Below are 16,631 nucleotides of genomic sequence, written 5' to 3' on the forward strand. Positions count from 1 at the left end.
GTACAAAATAGTGACTTCCAACAGGTAAAAAAAAAACAAAGGGACAATATACCTAGAAACCGGAACATGTTGAGGTGTATCGGCAGTGTAGCAGCTGGGTTAAGCAAGAAGCAGTCACGGTTGGTTCCAGCCTCGTCACGGCCGTTTGGAGTCAGGATCAGCAGAGGAAGAGAGCCATTCTGAAGTTCATCACACATCTCGGCAATAGACTCACTGTAGCCGCCTCCGCAGTCATCCACACTTTCACCAATAAACTTCACTTTCCAGACACGGTGAGGCAGCAGCAGGTTTTCTTGGGTCAGTAAAGACATTTTTGACACCATCTGTCCAAAGACCGATTTTGTTCCGTTTGGTCCTGCTAGGCCGTTTTTGGACCTTGACCGCTTGACTTGGATTCGATTCAGCTCCACCACGGGGCCATGCTGCCGGTCTCTGACCATAGTGGCCTGGACGACCTTGCGAAAGGCAGCTTCTTTTCCCAAGAGCACGAGCAGGCCTCTGAGCTGGTTCAGTCCCTCTTGCTGTATTTCACTCGATCCAGAAAGGTCAAACATGGAAAGCGAAGGGCAGAACAGCTCAGAAAAGTGGTACAGCAGTGCATAGCGATTGCGAAGTGTTGGAATAGGAATGTCCTGAAGCAGATCGTACTCCAAAGGAACGGCGGGCGGCATTCTGCCAGAAGCACCACTTGAACTCGGATTGCAGGTGGACCAGGCCACAGTGTGCGCAGAACCACAGGACACCCTGTTGATCTTCTTTCCCTGCAAAGCAGCGACCAGGCGGGGCTTGTGGATGGCATTGACAGTGCCGTCACCCAGTTGGCCCTCGTCGTTGTCACCCCAGGTGTAGACCTCCCCAGTGTCAGTGCACGCAACACAGTGAAGTGAACCAACAGCAATGCAGATGACCTTCTTTCCTTGCAGAGCAGCCACCCTCTTGGGACGGCGAACATGGTCATCAGTGCCATGTCCAAGACGGTGGTAGTCACCTTTTCCCCACGTGTACACGCTGCCTGAACTTGTGAGAGCCACTGAGAACTGGGAGCCGCACTCCACCCGGACCACACCCATGCCCTGCAAGAGATCCACACGAACTGGCACTTTGCAGCCGTCAGAGCCACCTCGCCCTAGTTTTCCATAGTCACCGTCGCCCCATGACCAAACGCAGTCATCGTCAGTCACACATAGTGTCTGAGCATCACCACTGCCACATGCCACACAGCGCACCCGCCATCCTGAAAGAGCTTCCACCTGCAGTAACAAGTGGGTCATTAGTTGAGGACAATCTCCTAATAAAAGAACAAGATGGACAGACAAAACAACACACAGGTATGCGCTCAATTTAGACTGAAGCAGTTTGCTTTAAGGCAGAAAAGACATACCTTTTTTGGTCTCAGCTGGTCATCACTGTCTCCATGACCAAGTCGTCCATAGCGGCCTTTGCCCCACGTGTAAAGTTCTCCACTCGCTGTAATGCACGCACTGTGAGCACCTCCACAGGCTACATCCACCACTTCCTTGCCTCGCAAAACTTCAATCACTCTGGGCCTCTCACACGAGCTTTTGTTGCCATGGCCAAGCTTTCCATCGTCGCCCTCGCCCCAGGAATACACTTCCCCTTGAGCCGACAGGGCAAGACAGTGCTTACCACCCGAGTTCACCACCACTTTCTTGATGAACACATGCTGCAAGCTCTCCAGAAGCGTTGGGCATGACACGGAGTCAGTGCCGCCAATGCCCAGCCGTCCCCCTGCACCATAGCCTGTGGCATAGACCTTGCCATCAGCAGTGACGGCAAAGAGAGTCTGTTCCCCTCCAACAACCTGAACAGGCCGCAGAGCGCTGAGTGCTTCGCAGGGCATTGGCAACTTGACCTTGGCCCCTTCGACACCACCCAGCTGGCCTCGATGGTTGTGACCCCAGCCCAGAATGGTGCCACTCCAGCCCCATGAGAGTGTCCAGTCTTCAGGCCGCCTATTCACCCAGTGGATCAGCTGCTCATCGTGCTCCTGCCTGAAAGTGGTACATAAGTGCATGTCTACACTTGGCCCTTTGCAATGCAGAAACGAGCCTCAACGTTGATGCGTACACAACTGTTCAGAGAACAAAAAACATTATGTTAACAAGTGGATATTATAGCTGCACGTGATTACCTGCAAGCATACTGAGAAGTCACAGAGTACAATAAATATTCTTTCTGAATGAAGTTAGCAAGCATTATTCGTTTCAGCACATAAAATTTACCGAAAGCATAAGGTTTATGCAGAAAAAAAGTGAAATGCTTAGTTTTATTATAATAAGCAATGCAAAGTATATAACCAGGCTCTTACTTTTTTCGAATAAGCACAAGACGTGAAAAAAAAAAAGAAAGTTCAACCATGCTGAACTGCTTTTATGATGGCAACACAGATTTGTCAGATGATTTGTTATGAAAATTACCTCTGCTGCTTTCATAATGGAGCAAAAGGCTAAGAATGGTTTAGGACTGACCAATCAAGTACAGTCAATCCCGGATATGTTGAACCTGGATATATTGAATTAATGCTTATTTTGAGCTGTCCAATAACCCTTTGAAAATCCCTTGCAAAAGTATAGCAGTGTTGTTCGCATTTATCGAATTTCAGAATATTTGATAGATATTCGATATAACTGCGCATTGCATCCCTACATGTGGCACTTCTCCTGACTGCGCTCCCGTGATCACTTTTCGCGCAAAGAGCCGTGTCGGCTGTGTGGCCTTGGGCACCTGCTGGCAGTGCTGGCACCATAAAACCATGCGACAAGGTGAACATGAGGTGTGCTCAAGGGTGGGCTTCGAAATGGCATGCCTATTTTCAACGTGACACTGCTGTCGCGCAGGGACGCCAAAGTTCACTGTACCTGTTGTCATGCGGTAAAGCCAGCATAGCTAACCAAAAGCTTGCGGCACCTCTTCTGTGGGCTACTTTGCTACTGAAGGCGACATAAAGATCAGATGCACTATTAACTTTAATTGAGATATCATTCTGTTTACAGTGTACTGGTAACAGAATCAGACCCCTTATGATCGATGGTGGCTTCTCCCAAGGCACCGTCGGCTGCAGCTTCAATATGAAGATGAGCTAAGCCAGCGTCACCCTGCAAGCGGTGTGCTGCCAGTATGCCAGCAGGCAGCAAGTCGCTGCAGGAGGCATGGTGCTAGCTTGGGTGCATCATATTCACACTTCTGGGTTACAGTTACATATCGAATTAGCAATATATCGCACTATTTCGTGATCCAATTCAAGTTCGATATACCCAGGATTGACTGTACTGCATGCATAACCCATACAATTGTCAATAAGACATCCTACTTTTTGGACAGGTCAAAGGGCTTAGACTGAAGTGAGCGGCTGATTTTACTCAAGCCGCTAGTTTGAAGGATCCAGAATTCACAACAACTTGTGGCACATACCTGAAAATCGTGTGATCTTCGTGGTCTCTAGATGAGGACCCTTCATCTTCCGTTTCCCGGTCACCCACAAAAGCAGCATCAGATGGGTCCTGAGCCAGCTCCTGGATCCGCTGGCGCACCTCGATGCAGAAGGAGACTGGCAGGAGAGTGCGGTGCACAAGAGCCTTGGCAACTCGAGAGGCAGCACAGTAACGCCGAAACCATGTCCACCGATGGGTGTCACCAGAGCAAGGCAAGGAGTCAAGACCAAGGTCACAAGCTAGTGCTGCCAAGACCTGAAATGAAAACAAGTTCCCTCAAGTTTTTTTTTCTTTTTAATGTGCACTATTTCCCATTTTGCAGCCACTGACTGGGCATCTGAGGCTTTAAAAATGACAACACAATACCTAGCAGCTGTGAGAGCTACACATAGCGTGTGCTACCCGTGCTTACAAGAACTGGTTCAGTAGTGTAGAAATAACTAAACTTTAAGTTATTTTGAGTGCATGTATGGAGTACAGCTAAGAACGGCTGGTGGAAGTCACTGCTTTAGTGGCCCATGTGATGTTTGTTTTAGATCATCATCATCACCAGCCTACTGCACCCACTGCAGGGCAAAGGCCTCTCCCATGTCTCTCCAATTAACCCTGTCCTTTGCCAGCTGCATCCACCCTTTGTCTGCAAACTTCTTAATCTCATCTGCCCACCTAACCTTCTGCCGCCACCTGCTACGCTTGCCTCCTCTTGGAATCCACTCCGTTACCCTTAAGGACCAGCGGTTATCTTGCCTTCGCAATACATGCCCTGCCCAAGCCCATTTCTTCCTCTTGATTTCGACTAGGATGTCATTAACCCGCGTTTGTTCCCTCACCCACTGTGCCTGCTTTCGGTCTCTTAATTTCACATCTATCATTTTTCTTTCCATGGCTCGCTGCATTTTCCTTAAGTTGAACCCTTTCTGTTAGCGTCCACGTTTCTGCCCGAAAGGTGAGCACCGGTAAGATACAGCTGTTGTGCACTTTCCTCTTGAGGGAATTTGGTAAACTGCTATCCATGATCTAAGAGAACCTGCCAAATGCGATCCACCCCATTCTTATTCTTCTAGTTATTTCCCTCTCCTGATCCAAATCAGCTGTCACTGCCTGCCCTAGGTAGACGCATTCCCACTTCCACCACCTTGCTGCCAATTTTAACTGCTGTTCCCTACCTTGACTGCTGAACATTACTTTACACAGCTTCATGCATCCGCTGATCAAAAGAAGAATTTCGGAGTCAAATTTCTGCTACACTCAGTTTATTTTAGGAACTGAAGACACGATTATGATAATAACTGACACTAGTTGTTTGCCGAGAAGCTTTCAAGTATCAGAAAGGAAAAAAAAACCACAATCTAAAGTTTTTGTGCTGCCATCTTTTAATGTGTGCCTGTCATCCCTTTATAATACCACAAATTGATAACTAGGTGCTCTGCATTGAACTGAAATTTGCAATTTCGGTAACTTACTGTAGTTTCTGCATGCCCATGGAAACCGCAAAAATTCAACCACTGGTAAATATTAAAAAAATTTTAGAACATTTGAAACTTCTGAATATAAATTTCTCAAACTGAATATAATATAAACCGACTAACGAAGATACCGTATAATTTCCTGCAAGGACCACACTTGTATATGAGCCGCGCCTCCTGATATGGACTAGATAATTGAGAGAAAGATACGGTTATCAGTTTTCTCTTTTTTTTTCATGTATTTATTTATTTAGAACATACTGCAGGCCTACAGTAGGCCCAAGCAGGAGGGGCGAGTACATAATATATGCAAAAAAGAACAGGTTTAGCAAAATTGAAAAAATGTTAAATACAAGTTGTAACACAAAATACAGCAATAAATACAAGGCTCAGATGCAAAATACAAAAAGTGAACGGCTCTCAAATTAAATGCTGTGAAGAAAACATTGAGTCAAAAGAATCAGCTCTGGTTAAGAGATCTGGCGAACACCTGTTCCACTCCTCAATGGTGCGTGGAAAAAATGAGTATTTAAAGGCGTTAATCCTAGCACTGTAAGGGGTTAATGATTGTGTATGATGATTTCGTGTTTGGCGCGTAGTGTTAGGTTTAAGGAAGGGGTCTGCATTCATAGACAGTTTATGGTTTTTTAGTAAGAAAAGTAGTTTCAGTCTGAATTTTCCGGCGCAGCTGTAATGTATGGGCCGCACCTTCAAAATTCACACCTAAATTAAAGAAAAAAAGTGGCCCTTACACAAACTTATACAGTATTTGATTCTCATTAGAAATATCAGATATTAGTATACTCCTGGTCTAAAATGATTACACAACTTATTTCTCACTTTGATCAACACCACCATTCAAATGATCAAATAAAAAAAAAAGTGCTCCCGTATGCATTTGTTGCTTCATATGATTGTTGGAGTCTTTCACGCACCAATGCTTAAGCCACCCCTCAATCAAGTGAAAACTAGTCCATACCTTGAAAAAATTACTATGCATCAGATGTTTCCCGCCACGAACGATGGGATCCTCATACTCAAACTGGCGAAGCAAAGTCTCTGGAAGGGCCTTCAGAAGGCACACGAGAGCTGTGTCACTGGAACCCTGCATTGTAGTAAAAGACGGCTGGTGCTGAAGAAGCCCCACACAGGTTCCAAATGATAAAAAGGAAAAACTAGAACGTACACTTGGGTTCACTGCAGGAAGTTCGGGTGACAGGTCTGGGTTGCTGGGCGTTTGCACAAGAAGTTGAGACACGTTTAACGACCTTCCGACTCCGGCTGTCATGAGCTGCCTGAGCTGGTGAAGGATCCACATCCTTTGTGACGGAGCTGCAACACGACCCATGATCACCATCCAGATTCACCAGAAGTGAGAGTTGACAAACACCAGCCATGCAGAAAAAGAAGAAAATTATTTTCCAAGTGCTCTGACAGCAAAGTACACCGAACAAGGAACAATACGTGATTCTAACCCAAAATGGGAGGGAAGTATCTGAAGTCAAAAGATCTTGAAGTGAATTTTTTTTTTAACAGTTCACTTCCAGGTAGTTGTCCAATCTACCATTTTTGCCATTTTGTGTATCAACATTTACTTTAAAATCATCGTTAAAAATAAGCATCTGGCCTAGCCCTGCAACAAGTGTTACTTGAGTATCTGACCTAAACTGTAGCTGATGTGCACAAAGTGCTTTCTTATTTACTAAACCAATTCTGACAACTGAAAATTTGCAAGAGAACTTTATTTTTCTGTTAACACACATAATTGTAATTTTTGTTGCGAGTCATAACTAATTATGCACGCATGTGATGTTTGAAGTTGACCTCCTAAATTTATTCACTAAAAAGAAGCTTACCTCAACCTGTCTGGGTTCAGGTCATGGGATCTCCATAATTAGTTCAATCAAACCATTAAGCCACAAGTTTACAACACTAAAAAAGCTGTTGATTGTCCTATCAGAAAAGCACCTCCAGGTCTGCTCTAAGCAATGTCATCATTATCGCCATTCACTTAACAGTTACTCATCTGCCATGTAAAATAAACATGGCAGATCAGAACAGCACAACATGAGCAACTCTGTTTTCAGCATTTGCATCTGCACAAAGCCCTGGGAACAGCTTGGCCAAGTGTCATTCATGAAACACACTAACACAGATCACTTAAATAAGTTTAAAGGGGAACTGCAATTTTTTAATTCTGCTAATTATTGCTTCCCAGCATGTTCTTGTGCTGCCCTGATATCAGTTCAGAACTAATTAAGCAAAAATTGGCATTCAGAAACAGGAGTTACTTAATTTAGAGGATCCAAAATACAGGCAAACAAAACATGGCACTTAGAGGGATTGTTTCGCCTATTTCACTTGCCCAGCGTCGAGGTGGGGAACTTCCAATAAGGAGCAGCGTCTGCCATTCATGTAAAGGAAGCAACAATGCCTTGTGTGGCATGCCAACAGCAAGAAGACAGTCTCGTGCTCTCATCCCTGTCATCTCCTTGCTTGTCATCTCAAACAAAAGTGAGCTTCCCAAACCTGAAAGACCTCGAATGCGAGCTCCTGCCATGCAGTTGAGAAGACAGCAGAGGTGAATGCAAGTCCGTAAGCGCTTTTGTGGAGGTTGTGTATTTGATGCGCCGAGCATAATTGGCCTTCTGGGTGTCGGGCACTGATAGTCGAATTCACTCATTCATGGGAATGAGTCCTGCTAAGCTTCTAATAAACACGTGCTAACTAAAGTGTGAAGAAGATAGAAAGCCATTCCAATGTGCCAGCAGTGGTCACAGTTTCAACTTGCAGGTGACAACTGAGAAGCACCTTTTTGCTTGTGCAGTAGGCAAAACAAAAATATACTTCATATTTTCCCACCTAGGTGCACCTCCACACGCATCTCGATATGAATGTCATCACTGCACATTAGAATAACTGCACAGGATCACCTACACTTTTCCAGATAAATTGCTAAAACAGCCAGAAAACTTGCAGGGGCACTACATCATGGCATCAGTGTTCAAAAGAGGCAATGCTCTTTGCTGGCATCAAGTTTTCAAGAGGAACTACATGGATCACTATTACTATCACTTGCGATAAAAAACTAGATAAAAACTCAAGATAACGAAAGGCACAAACAAATTAATAAATACATCACATGTAATTTGCTTTACCATTATTCATTCACATAGATGCACCTATAACTGCTTTTAAATACATTAACACAGACAATGCGGTTTACTTTGATGTTCAGCCCAACCTGTACAGTGCAAGTCACCAAATGTTACCTGTAACGGGAGTTTCTGCAGCGCTCTTAGCTCGTTAACAACCTTGTAACGAGAAACTGTGTTTCTACTTGCAGATAACATGGCTCAGAGGCAGGATGCTTGCATCACAAGAAGTTAATGACCATTGCTCCACACAGCAGCTCTTTTATATGACTCAGCTTGCAGAGGCTGCAATCTCAAAACAGCACTGACACAGACCCTTTTCATACATTTTACGCCTCATGAATGCTATGGACTTTCGACCTTTGGCTGCTACAGGTCACACCTCAGGCATGCCCTCGCAATGCAGCAAACATGCTGCCTGGACCCCCTGCTTAGGACTATCTACTGAGAAGCTGTGAAACAAAAAAAAAACAAAAAAAAGAATCCGAAGAGACTCCCAACCCATTTCAGCACTACTCCTTCACCACACAGCACCTGCCATAAAGGACTGAGAGAAATGGACATTAGAATAAGCTACTGGGCTAATGACGTGTGTATGTGATAAAACTTCATGCCTGTCTATGCTTTACACAAACTGAAAGTTTGTTTTTGGGGAAAGGAAATGCTGCAGTATCTGTCTCACATCTAGGTGACACCTGAACTCCACATAAGGGAAGGGATAAAGGAGGGACTAAGAGAAGAAAGGAAGAAAGAGGTGCTGTAGTGGAGAGCTCTCGACCATCTGGGGATCTTTAACCTGCACTGACATCCCACAGCACACGGGCGCCTTTGCATTTGGCCTCTATCGAAACCCTGCCCGGGTTCTCCGAATCAGTAGACAAGCGCCCTATTCACTAAGACACCGCAGCGGGTGTGCTTTACACACAGTTATCGATTTCATGATACTACAAAGCCAATGCTTTAAGACAAGGAGTGGCTGCACAACACAACAAAATTACACACACACCAAAAAAAAAACAAGGACAGCAGTGAGTAATGCATAAGAATGACAAATAACAGACATGACAAAGCACACTCTGGCTCCCAACTTACCAAGGTAACTGAGTTGTGCACAGGCTGCAAGTGCAGCTGCCAGGCGAGAAGCAATGGCCCGATCTGCACAGCTGCGCAGGTCAAGCAGGCAGACCACCAGTTCTACAGAGGGGCGGGACAGAAAGGCCCGATCTGAGAGGCTGTCACCTCCCGTGCCACCAGGGGACACCACAGGGTGCACAGTGAAGCGCCAGCCCCAGCCGTTCACCGAGCTGTCACTTGTGAACTTCCAGTGGAGCTCATTGCCCGGTATTCGCACCTCAGGGGACCAGTTGCACCATTCTCGGCCTTAAAGAGAGATGGCATCGACTGGTATTAACAAGAAACAGCCAGCACATGACTGTGTGTGTTGAGCACTTGAGCACACCTGTCTATAACTGAACAGCATGCTGTGTGTATTCTCGTTAAAGCAGGTATAAGCATCAGACCAATAACAGAGAGAACATGGTGGGAGAACAGGCAAAATACATAAAAAAAATTAAATCACCAAAATAAAAAGAGAATGTGTGAGAGAAGTCTGATAAAACGGCATTGTCAGGTTGCAGGATCCTCCTGCCATTTTCAAGGTATGGCAGTAAGCCCAAGTGTGTCTTCAAGAAGTAGGAAATGCTTCTCGTGGAGATAGATACTGAAACTTTTTTTGACTACTGCAGAAGCTGTCAATGCATACACTATGGTACTCTTTCTAAAAGTCAAGAAATATTGTATTTAAATGCACAATAGGTGTACTCATTTTTTTAACTGTCAAAATAGTAATTTTGGTAATTGCAATCAGTCACATAATGAATGCACCATCCAAATTTTCAAACTTTTCAGGACAGATAGCACACTCATTATGCACAGCGTCGCCAAATATGAATGGGAACATGTGAGAGCGTGGCCGCCAAGCTTCGCAGAGAGCTGCCATTGAGAGCTAGCAAGAATGGGCAGTGCCAGGCACATGTACGGAAAGAAGGGCCAGCCACGCTTGCTGCGCATGCTCCTTTGGCACCTATTCTCGCCATCTCTCATTCAGCAGTAGTACTTCATAAAGCATGGCAGCCAGGCATTCGTGTGCTTCCTTTCATATTGACCAACCTTATACATGCAGTATAATCTCCTGTAAGAGTGCGGGCCACACCCGTGCATGGACTGTACCCCCTGGTTAGGACTAGATAACTGAGGAATGGAAAGTTTTTTGAGGAAAGGAAGGAAAGGGCTCAGTAGCTCTCACATCTGGACATCTCCCTGGACACCTCAACCACGCCCTAAAACATGAAACGGAAGGTGCACATGTCATCCTTCTAAACCCTTGGCCGAACCCCACCAGAAAAGCTGCAGGATGAACGGCTGCTCAAATTTTGGTGCAAATGTAGTTGGGAATACTGCCACCACATCGAGGTCAGCCAGTGATGCCACCTCTGGGACTTCATCTATACCTTGATGGATTAGGGGGTGGGGATTGGAGTATGTTCATAAGACTGGCATGGTGGAGCTTACTTGTCACATGACCTGAACTTTTAAAAATAATCTATCACGTGAGTTGGTATGACGTCAAATTATATTTTTGTCACGTGGCTTGGCATGGCATCACATTACATTGTTGTCACGTGACTTGGCATGACATCATATTACATTGCTGTCATGTGACTTGGTAGGACAAATAACTTTGAACTGAGCCTTATAATGGTTTCGCATTAAAAGAAAGTGCGGCCCTTACAAGAGCGTATATATGGTACGTATGGGATTGCTTGAACAGAAGCAACTTCAGTTGCATGCTGTTCTATCCAAAAACTCAGTGCAATATCAGTGCTTGAAGTATACACTGTTAGAGCACATGTTCTAAGATATGCATGTTTGCAGATGACCATCATTACTACCATAAGCATTCAAGATGCTGACCTGATCTGGTAGCAACAGTTCTCCCTGCACCATCCATGATAAAAAGTGGATCGTTGCGTCTTTCAGTGGAGCACTGCCGATCAAATTCAACCTGAAGACTTTCAGCACCTGAAATGAGCATTGCAAAGGCTGTCAGCATGCAGAAGCCATAGACTGGAACCTTACTGGGGAATGAGTAGGGAAGCAAGAACCCCCACCTGGAATCCTAACGTGACCAGTCAGTGTGGTGTCATCGGTGTAGGGGTGACTGGACTCTTGTACTACAGGCAGGGGCACTGAGCGTCTGGATTCAATGTCCGAGGCCACATCCTCCAGCTCAGTAACGCAGATCTCAAGCAGCATTTCTGCAACCTAGCAAAAAAAAGACACAGAGTGTCAGCTCTACAGTTCTCCTGGTGAGACTCCGATGAGGTTAATCTACAGATGGCTTTGCTACCTATACAGCTGTGACAGATAGCGAAGTTCATCTGAGAATTCTGGTGCAGCTTACACCAAAGTAACTTATGCGTATTTCTAAGTGACAGAGATAATCAGTTGTGATATCATGGCTATTATAGCAAGCAACATACATGACTAGACTGAAAGCAAAAGAAACAGCTAATGCCATTTCAGTGCACTCCAGTTTATCTTCCTCAATTCCAAGATCATTCAACTAAGAATGCTTTGCAACCAATCATTACACTGACGAAAATTACCAGTGTGAGAAGGTACCAATGAGCCAAAAACTCACATAAGCAATGTGCACATTGATAAAAATTACATCAACCCATGAGGCGCAATCTTTGCACGCTGTTAAGTGCTTGGGTACAGGAAGCATTTAAGAGCATCTGCAGAAGTGGCCAGTGTGTTTAACAAGCCTTAGTCCCCTTTTTTAATTATTATTAGTAGTATTATTATTATTATTATTATTAAACTCCCCACTGTCCCACTTTGCACTAAGTTGTAAGATTTCATCAGTAATGCTGAGACAAAACATCCAAAGCTCACGTAGTTGATCTGCAGATGTCGCCAAAAAACAACAAAGAGAAGACTCAATCCCATAAACTGTTTGGATACGTTTACATGCCTGAGGGTTTGCTTGTGCCATTGCTTTCAAGACATCTGAAATGGCGTCCTTGGCCTTTTCACCAGCACGTCCTGCCACTGCCAGTTTCAGCAAGTCGACTAGGGCACGTGCATCTTCAGCCGTCAACCTTGCCGTGAACTCATCAAGGAGAGAGTGGATAGCTTCTGGTTCTGCCGGTGTCACCTGCGTGTACAATCATAAGCCTTGTGCTTATTAATGCTCCAAGGCAACAGGGCAGAAATGCTTCATCAGTTACCTGTTCTGATGAAGAGAAGGTTGCTGCAAACACGCTGGCAGCTGCAGATGACATCCGTGATGACAAGCTTCCCGAACTTGGCAGCGAAGGCACCGATGAAATCATCTCGGCTGCACGAGTTTCACTCTCATCTGACCCCGAGAGGGCTTCCTACATGTAAAAACAGATTGGGTGAGGCACTCTATTGAACTTTCAGCATCGAGGCGCTGATCACGATGCACGAAGACATGCAGTTAGGCACCTTTCTCCCGTTTACAAGACAGTCTGTGCACCAAGCATGGCTACGTTTTAAATGCATTAAGATGGGCAAAGGAGTTCTACAGACTTACTATTCCTGCCACCATCAGCCACAAAACTAACTAAAGAAAGATCAAATCAAGGTACAGTCAAGCCCATTTGTAATGAAGACTCGCTGAATACAAACACGACACGACTGTTACAATGCACATTAGGGTTACAGTGCCGAATCCCAGATAGAATGAACTTCCAAGGACATAAAATTTGGTTACAGCGAACACGCATGCACAAGGAATTAATTGTAGTGTATTGGGGGCATGCAGTGCAGTCTCTATCGCAGCCGTACATGAGCATTGATAGCAGTTTTGCTTTCCACTCAAAGACCATGAAGAAGGTGCGAGTTAAGTCAAGGAAAACCAAAAAGGAAAGTCCGAGGCAGGTTCCCAACAAAACCTTGACTTTTCTGCACTTAGAGGTCACTATAAGATATATAGCAAGTGAAGTTTTAACATCCCAAAGTGACAAGGCTGTGAGGAACCAGCATCCTGCTTTGGACCCAAGCAACGTAGCAGGTCAAGCTGGCTAGTATTCTGTACTAACAATCTAGCACTTGTAGCCATCCCTGCCTTTTGTTCATCAGCATTTTGTTTAAGCTACGCAAAGCACTTCTTGCTGGACGCTTCTTGCGGGACATGTACTAATCAGGGCATGCGCTAATCAAGATGGGACGTAGGTTAATTTTAATGCACATCCTGTCTCATTTTTTTTTTTCTCGTTTGTAGCACTATTCTTTCTTACTATGCAAGAAATCAACTAGCCCAATTTCCGCTCTTACTAACTTAGACCAAACTTGTCTAAGTCAGCGCTTTGATTCAACAAAACAAACCTGTGCAGCAGGCAGCTTGCCAGGTGGCGGGCTCTCGTGCACTTCAGCTGTAGCTGTTGCAACGTGGTCTCCTGAGCCAGCAGCGGACACCTGCGTGAGTTCTGCTGGAGCGGCTGGTGCCCGAGACACCAGGTCTTCTGCCTGGCTGCCAGTCGCCTCACAGGATGGAGGCCTGCCTGAGAGCTGAGCCACTCCCGTGTGGGGCAGAAGGGCACTCACTGCTATGCTCCTGAAGTGGAGGTTGTGAGGAGAGGAGGGCCCAAAATTCACATGAACTGCGCACATCCAAGTGGTAACACAAGCAGGCTTCTTGAGATAGAATGCAGCCAGCCAATGTGGGGCACACAAACTGCAGACACTGTGGCAGCACCTGATTAAGTGCAAGTGTCACAAACAAAAAGCGAACTAAGAAATAGAGTTCTTTTTTTCCTCAGAAGCAGCCCATGAGCTCAAACACATGCTTCTAAATGCCACACTTGCTAACCAAGAAGTAATGCGGCAATGCGGTTTTACTTATCCTGTAGAGAATCATCACTCTTTAAGCTACAGCAAGGAAATGCATGCCAGTAAGGAATATGCACAGAAGTCCCAGATAATGCAAAGAGGAAAAAAATATAAGTACAAGGGACACAGAGAAGAGATAGATGCGAGTGCTGTGCTGCATTCTCCGGTCAGATATCAACATGCCCAGGTCACTATTTTGGGACAAAAATTCACTTTGTCACAACGTTGTACAGCATCACTAGTAATGAGCAGGTAAAGGCAAGAGGCACATGCCTCTGAAAGGCACAGTATTTTCTTAAATATTTTTAAAATTAAAGGACCTTTGCAAGATTGCAAGACTTTGTTGTTCAATTGCGACCGCCACAAACTAGTGTTGAGCACTAGCTTCAACATACAATGTTTTTTCCAAATATATGGACAAGCTTTATTATCTGCAGTAGTCAAAGCAAAAAGCAATCCTGACCTACAAAACATATCAAAAAGCACTATTCTGCTCCCTCAAACTTGCTGTAGATCAGAAATTGTATTTACAACGCAACATAAAAAAACAGTGAAGTATTGTCACGCTGATGCATGCTACATTCACTGTGTGACCAACTAGCTTTTATTTTGTCCCACCCTCTCTGTCTGCTACATTCAGCTCAATTCAAACAGCACATTACTATGACCAGTATCAAGTGGCAGGAGCTTTATGCTACTACAACTGGCCCCTGATTTCAAGCAAAAGCAAACAGCATCTGTGCCCCAAGTGGAAGAACTTGGTACCTTGCATGCGTTATCTGGAGAGCCTGCAACACCTGGTGCAATGCCTGCTGCTTAGCCTCTGTGCCATCAAGTGAGAGAAGGATCTTCGTGAGTGATGGCCTTGTTGTCTTGCTTCGCTTTGACTGGGCACAGGAGTCCTGCGAGCTCTCAGGTTCTGCAGCTGTCTCCAACATGGCGTCTGAAGAGCCTAGTGACAACGAAACATGTGCAAATTCAGAACCATTTACCATGCTAAAGAGCCACAAGTGTAACTGTAAAGGAGATGTAAGCGATCAGTAAAAATTTTAGCTCAAACCAAGATGAAATTCATTCAAATTATGGCATTAAAAGTTGAATCCAAATTGAGCGTTTAATACATATAACATATTTTCCAGCCTACAAGTCCCACCTGTGTACAAGCTGCATCGCCCTGCAGTGGAAGTTTTCTGAAAAGTTACGGTGGGCACTTAAGATTACTCACATACTGTGAATGCGAAAGCATGCACGCGGGGTGTTCGGCTGCAGCGCTGACGTACTACTCTAATGCAATGGCCACCAAAGCTGATCTGTTCGTGCAGCTCGCGAGAGACTGGCTGTTAGCGCATGGAGTGGTGATGGCGCAGTGTTCTAATGAAGTGGCCAGTGAAGCTGATCTGTTTGCGCCAGCCTGGGTTCGAAATGCACTTCGGGAGAAATTTTATTCACGAAATCTTATTTTTCTTTCTTTCCTCACGATATAGGCACTGCGATGATGTCATGAGGTCATGTGGGTTTTCAGATTGCTTGGCGTGGACAAATGCTTTTGCAATAACAAAATCACCCATAAGTTTCACCAGTATAAAAGTCACAACCATTCATAGTTAGCACTGTAGACACACTCAGGACCCCTTCGATAGAGAATGTGATGACAATGTTTGCTTGAGGCGGCCACTGTGCACTGACGATCCTCGAGCTCTGGCAAATGTGCCTTCTCCCCGCAGTCCACCCATTTTGTTGGATTCAGTGACTGGAGTACTCTTGAAGGCACATGTCGCTTTGCCTCACAGACAGCGTCATGTTGAACAATGGCATTGCATGTAGTATGTTGCAATTAAACTGAAATGAGTCTGATAAATAACAGTGACCGTGAAAGAGCTCACGTCGAATTCAAGAGTTGCCAAAATACATGATTTCCCATTTTAATCAACATCATCATCAGCAGCAGCAGACTACGCCCACTGCGGGACAAGGGCCTCTGCTATGTCTGCAATTAATCCTCTCCTTTGCAGCTACGGCCACCGTATCCCCGCAAACTTCTTAATCTCATCCGCCTACCTAACTTTCTGCCACCTTGCGTGCAAGAGGACCAGGGTTCGAATCTCAGTGCTGCGCAGTTGTTCACTGGGTTTGAAAAAAAAAAAACTCCGCGTGTCGATGGAATTGCATAACCAGGCCTGTGGTGAGACCTGATCTTGGTGACCAGCACTAACAACGCATTCCCTCACCATAACAGGATTTGGCCACCCTGGTGTAGTGATTGTCAACACAACCTTCTATGAACAAAGATAGCATTTTAAAAGTAACTAAATTCTTGTCCTTTTTTTGCACATAATTCATAATTTTCTTTGCAAAATATACCTAATGGGCCCAGCAGAATCTGGATCACGGGGTGACAAAAAATATTCGTATAATACAAAACAAACAGCAAAATTTATTCTGTTTTAGACTGACAGGGTTTACTTACGGCCGCGCACCACCGCTGACTCGCGACGTCGCCGCTGTGCTGGTCGAGCGCCACAGCTCAATGCTCACAGCGCGCACCGTGCGACTGGCGATCGCGGCATGGGCGATCTATGGAAGCTAGTACTTGGTACACGTAAGATGCGGGTGAGGCTCAAGCATTCTTATCATCC

The 16,631-nt window shown here is 45.2% G+C and overlaps 1 protein-coding gene across 1 annotated transcript in view; it reads right to left on the reverse strand.

Moving 5' to 3' along the window:
• The window catches only part of HERC2 (E3 ubiquitin-protein ligase HERC2), a 132,545-nt gene that overhangs the window by 5,288 nt on the left and 110,626 nt on the right, over positions 1–16,631 (reverse strand). The window contains exons 58-69 of the mRNA XM_077662361.1: positions 14,761–14,947; positions 13,492–13,720; positions 12,369–12,518; positions 12,113–12,295; positions 11,244–11,397; positions 11,047–11,154; positions 9,166–9,453; positions 6,105–6,250; positions 5,898–6,023; positions 3,433–3,707; positions 1,382–2,012; positions 53–1,250 (exon numbers count right to left, since the gene is read on the reverse strand). Coding sequence (XP_077518487.1) covers positions 53–1,250; positions 1,382–2,012; positions 3,433–3,707; positions 5,898–6,023; positions 6,105–6,250; positions 9,166–9,453; positions 11,047–11,154; positions 11,244–11,397; positions 12,113–12,295; positions 12,369–12,518; positions 13,492–13,720; positions 14,761–14,947 — 3,675 coding nt within the window. The remainder of the gene's footprint in view (positions 1–52; positions 1,251–1,381; positions 2,013–3,432; positions 3,708–5,897; positions 6,024–6,104; positions 6,251–9,165; positions 9,454–11,046; positions 11,155–11,243; positions 11,398–12,112; positions 12,296–12,368; positions 12,519–13,491; positions 13,721–14,760; positions 14,948–16,631) is intronic.

The sequence above is a fragment of the Amblyomma americanum genome, chromosome 4 (assembly GCF_052857255.1).
Source record: "Amblyomma americanum isolate KBUSLIRL-KWMA chromosome 4, ASM5285725v1, whole genome shotgun sequence".
Taxonomy (NCBI): domain Eukaryota; kingdom Metazoa; phylum Arthropoda; class Arachnida; order Ixodida; family Ixodidae; genus Amblyomma; species Amblyomma americanum.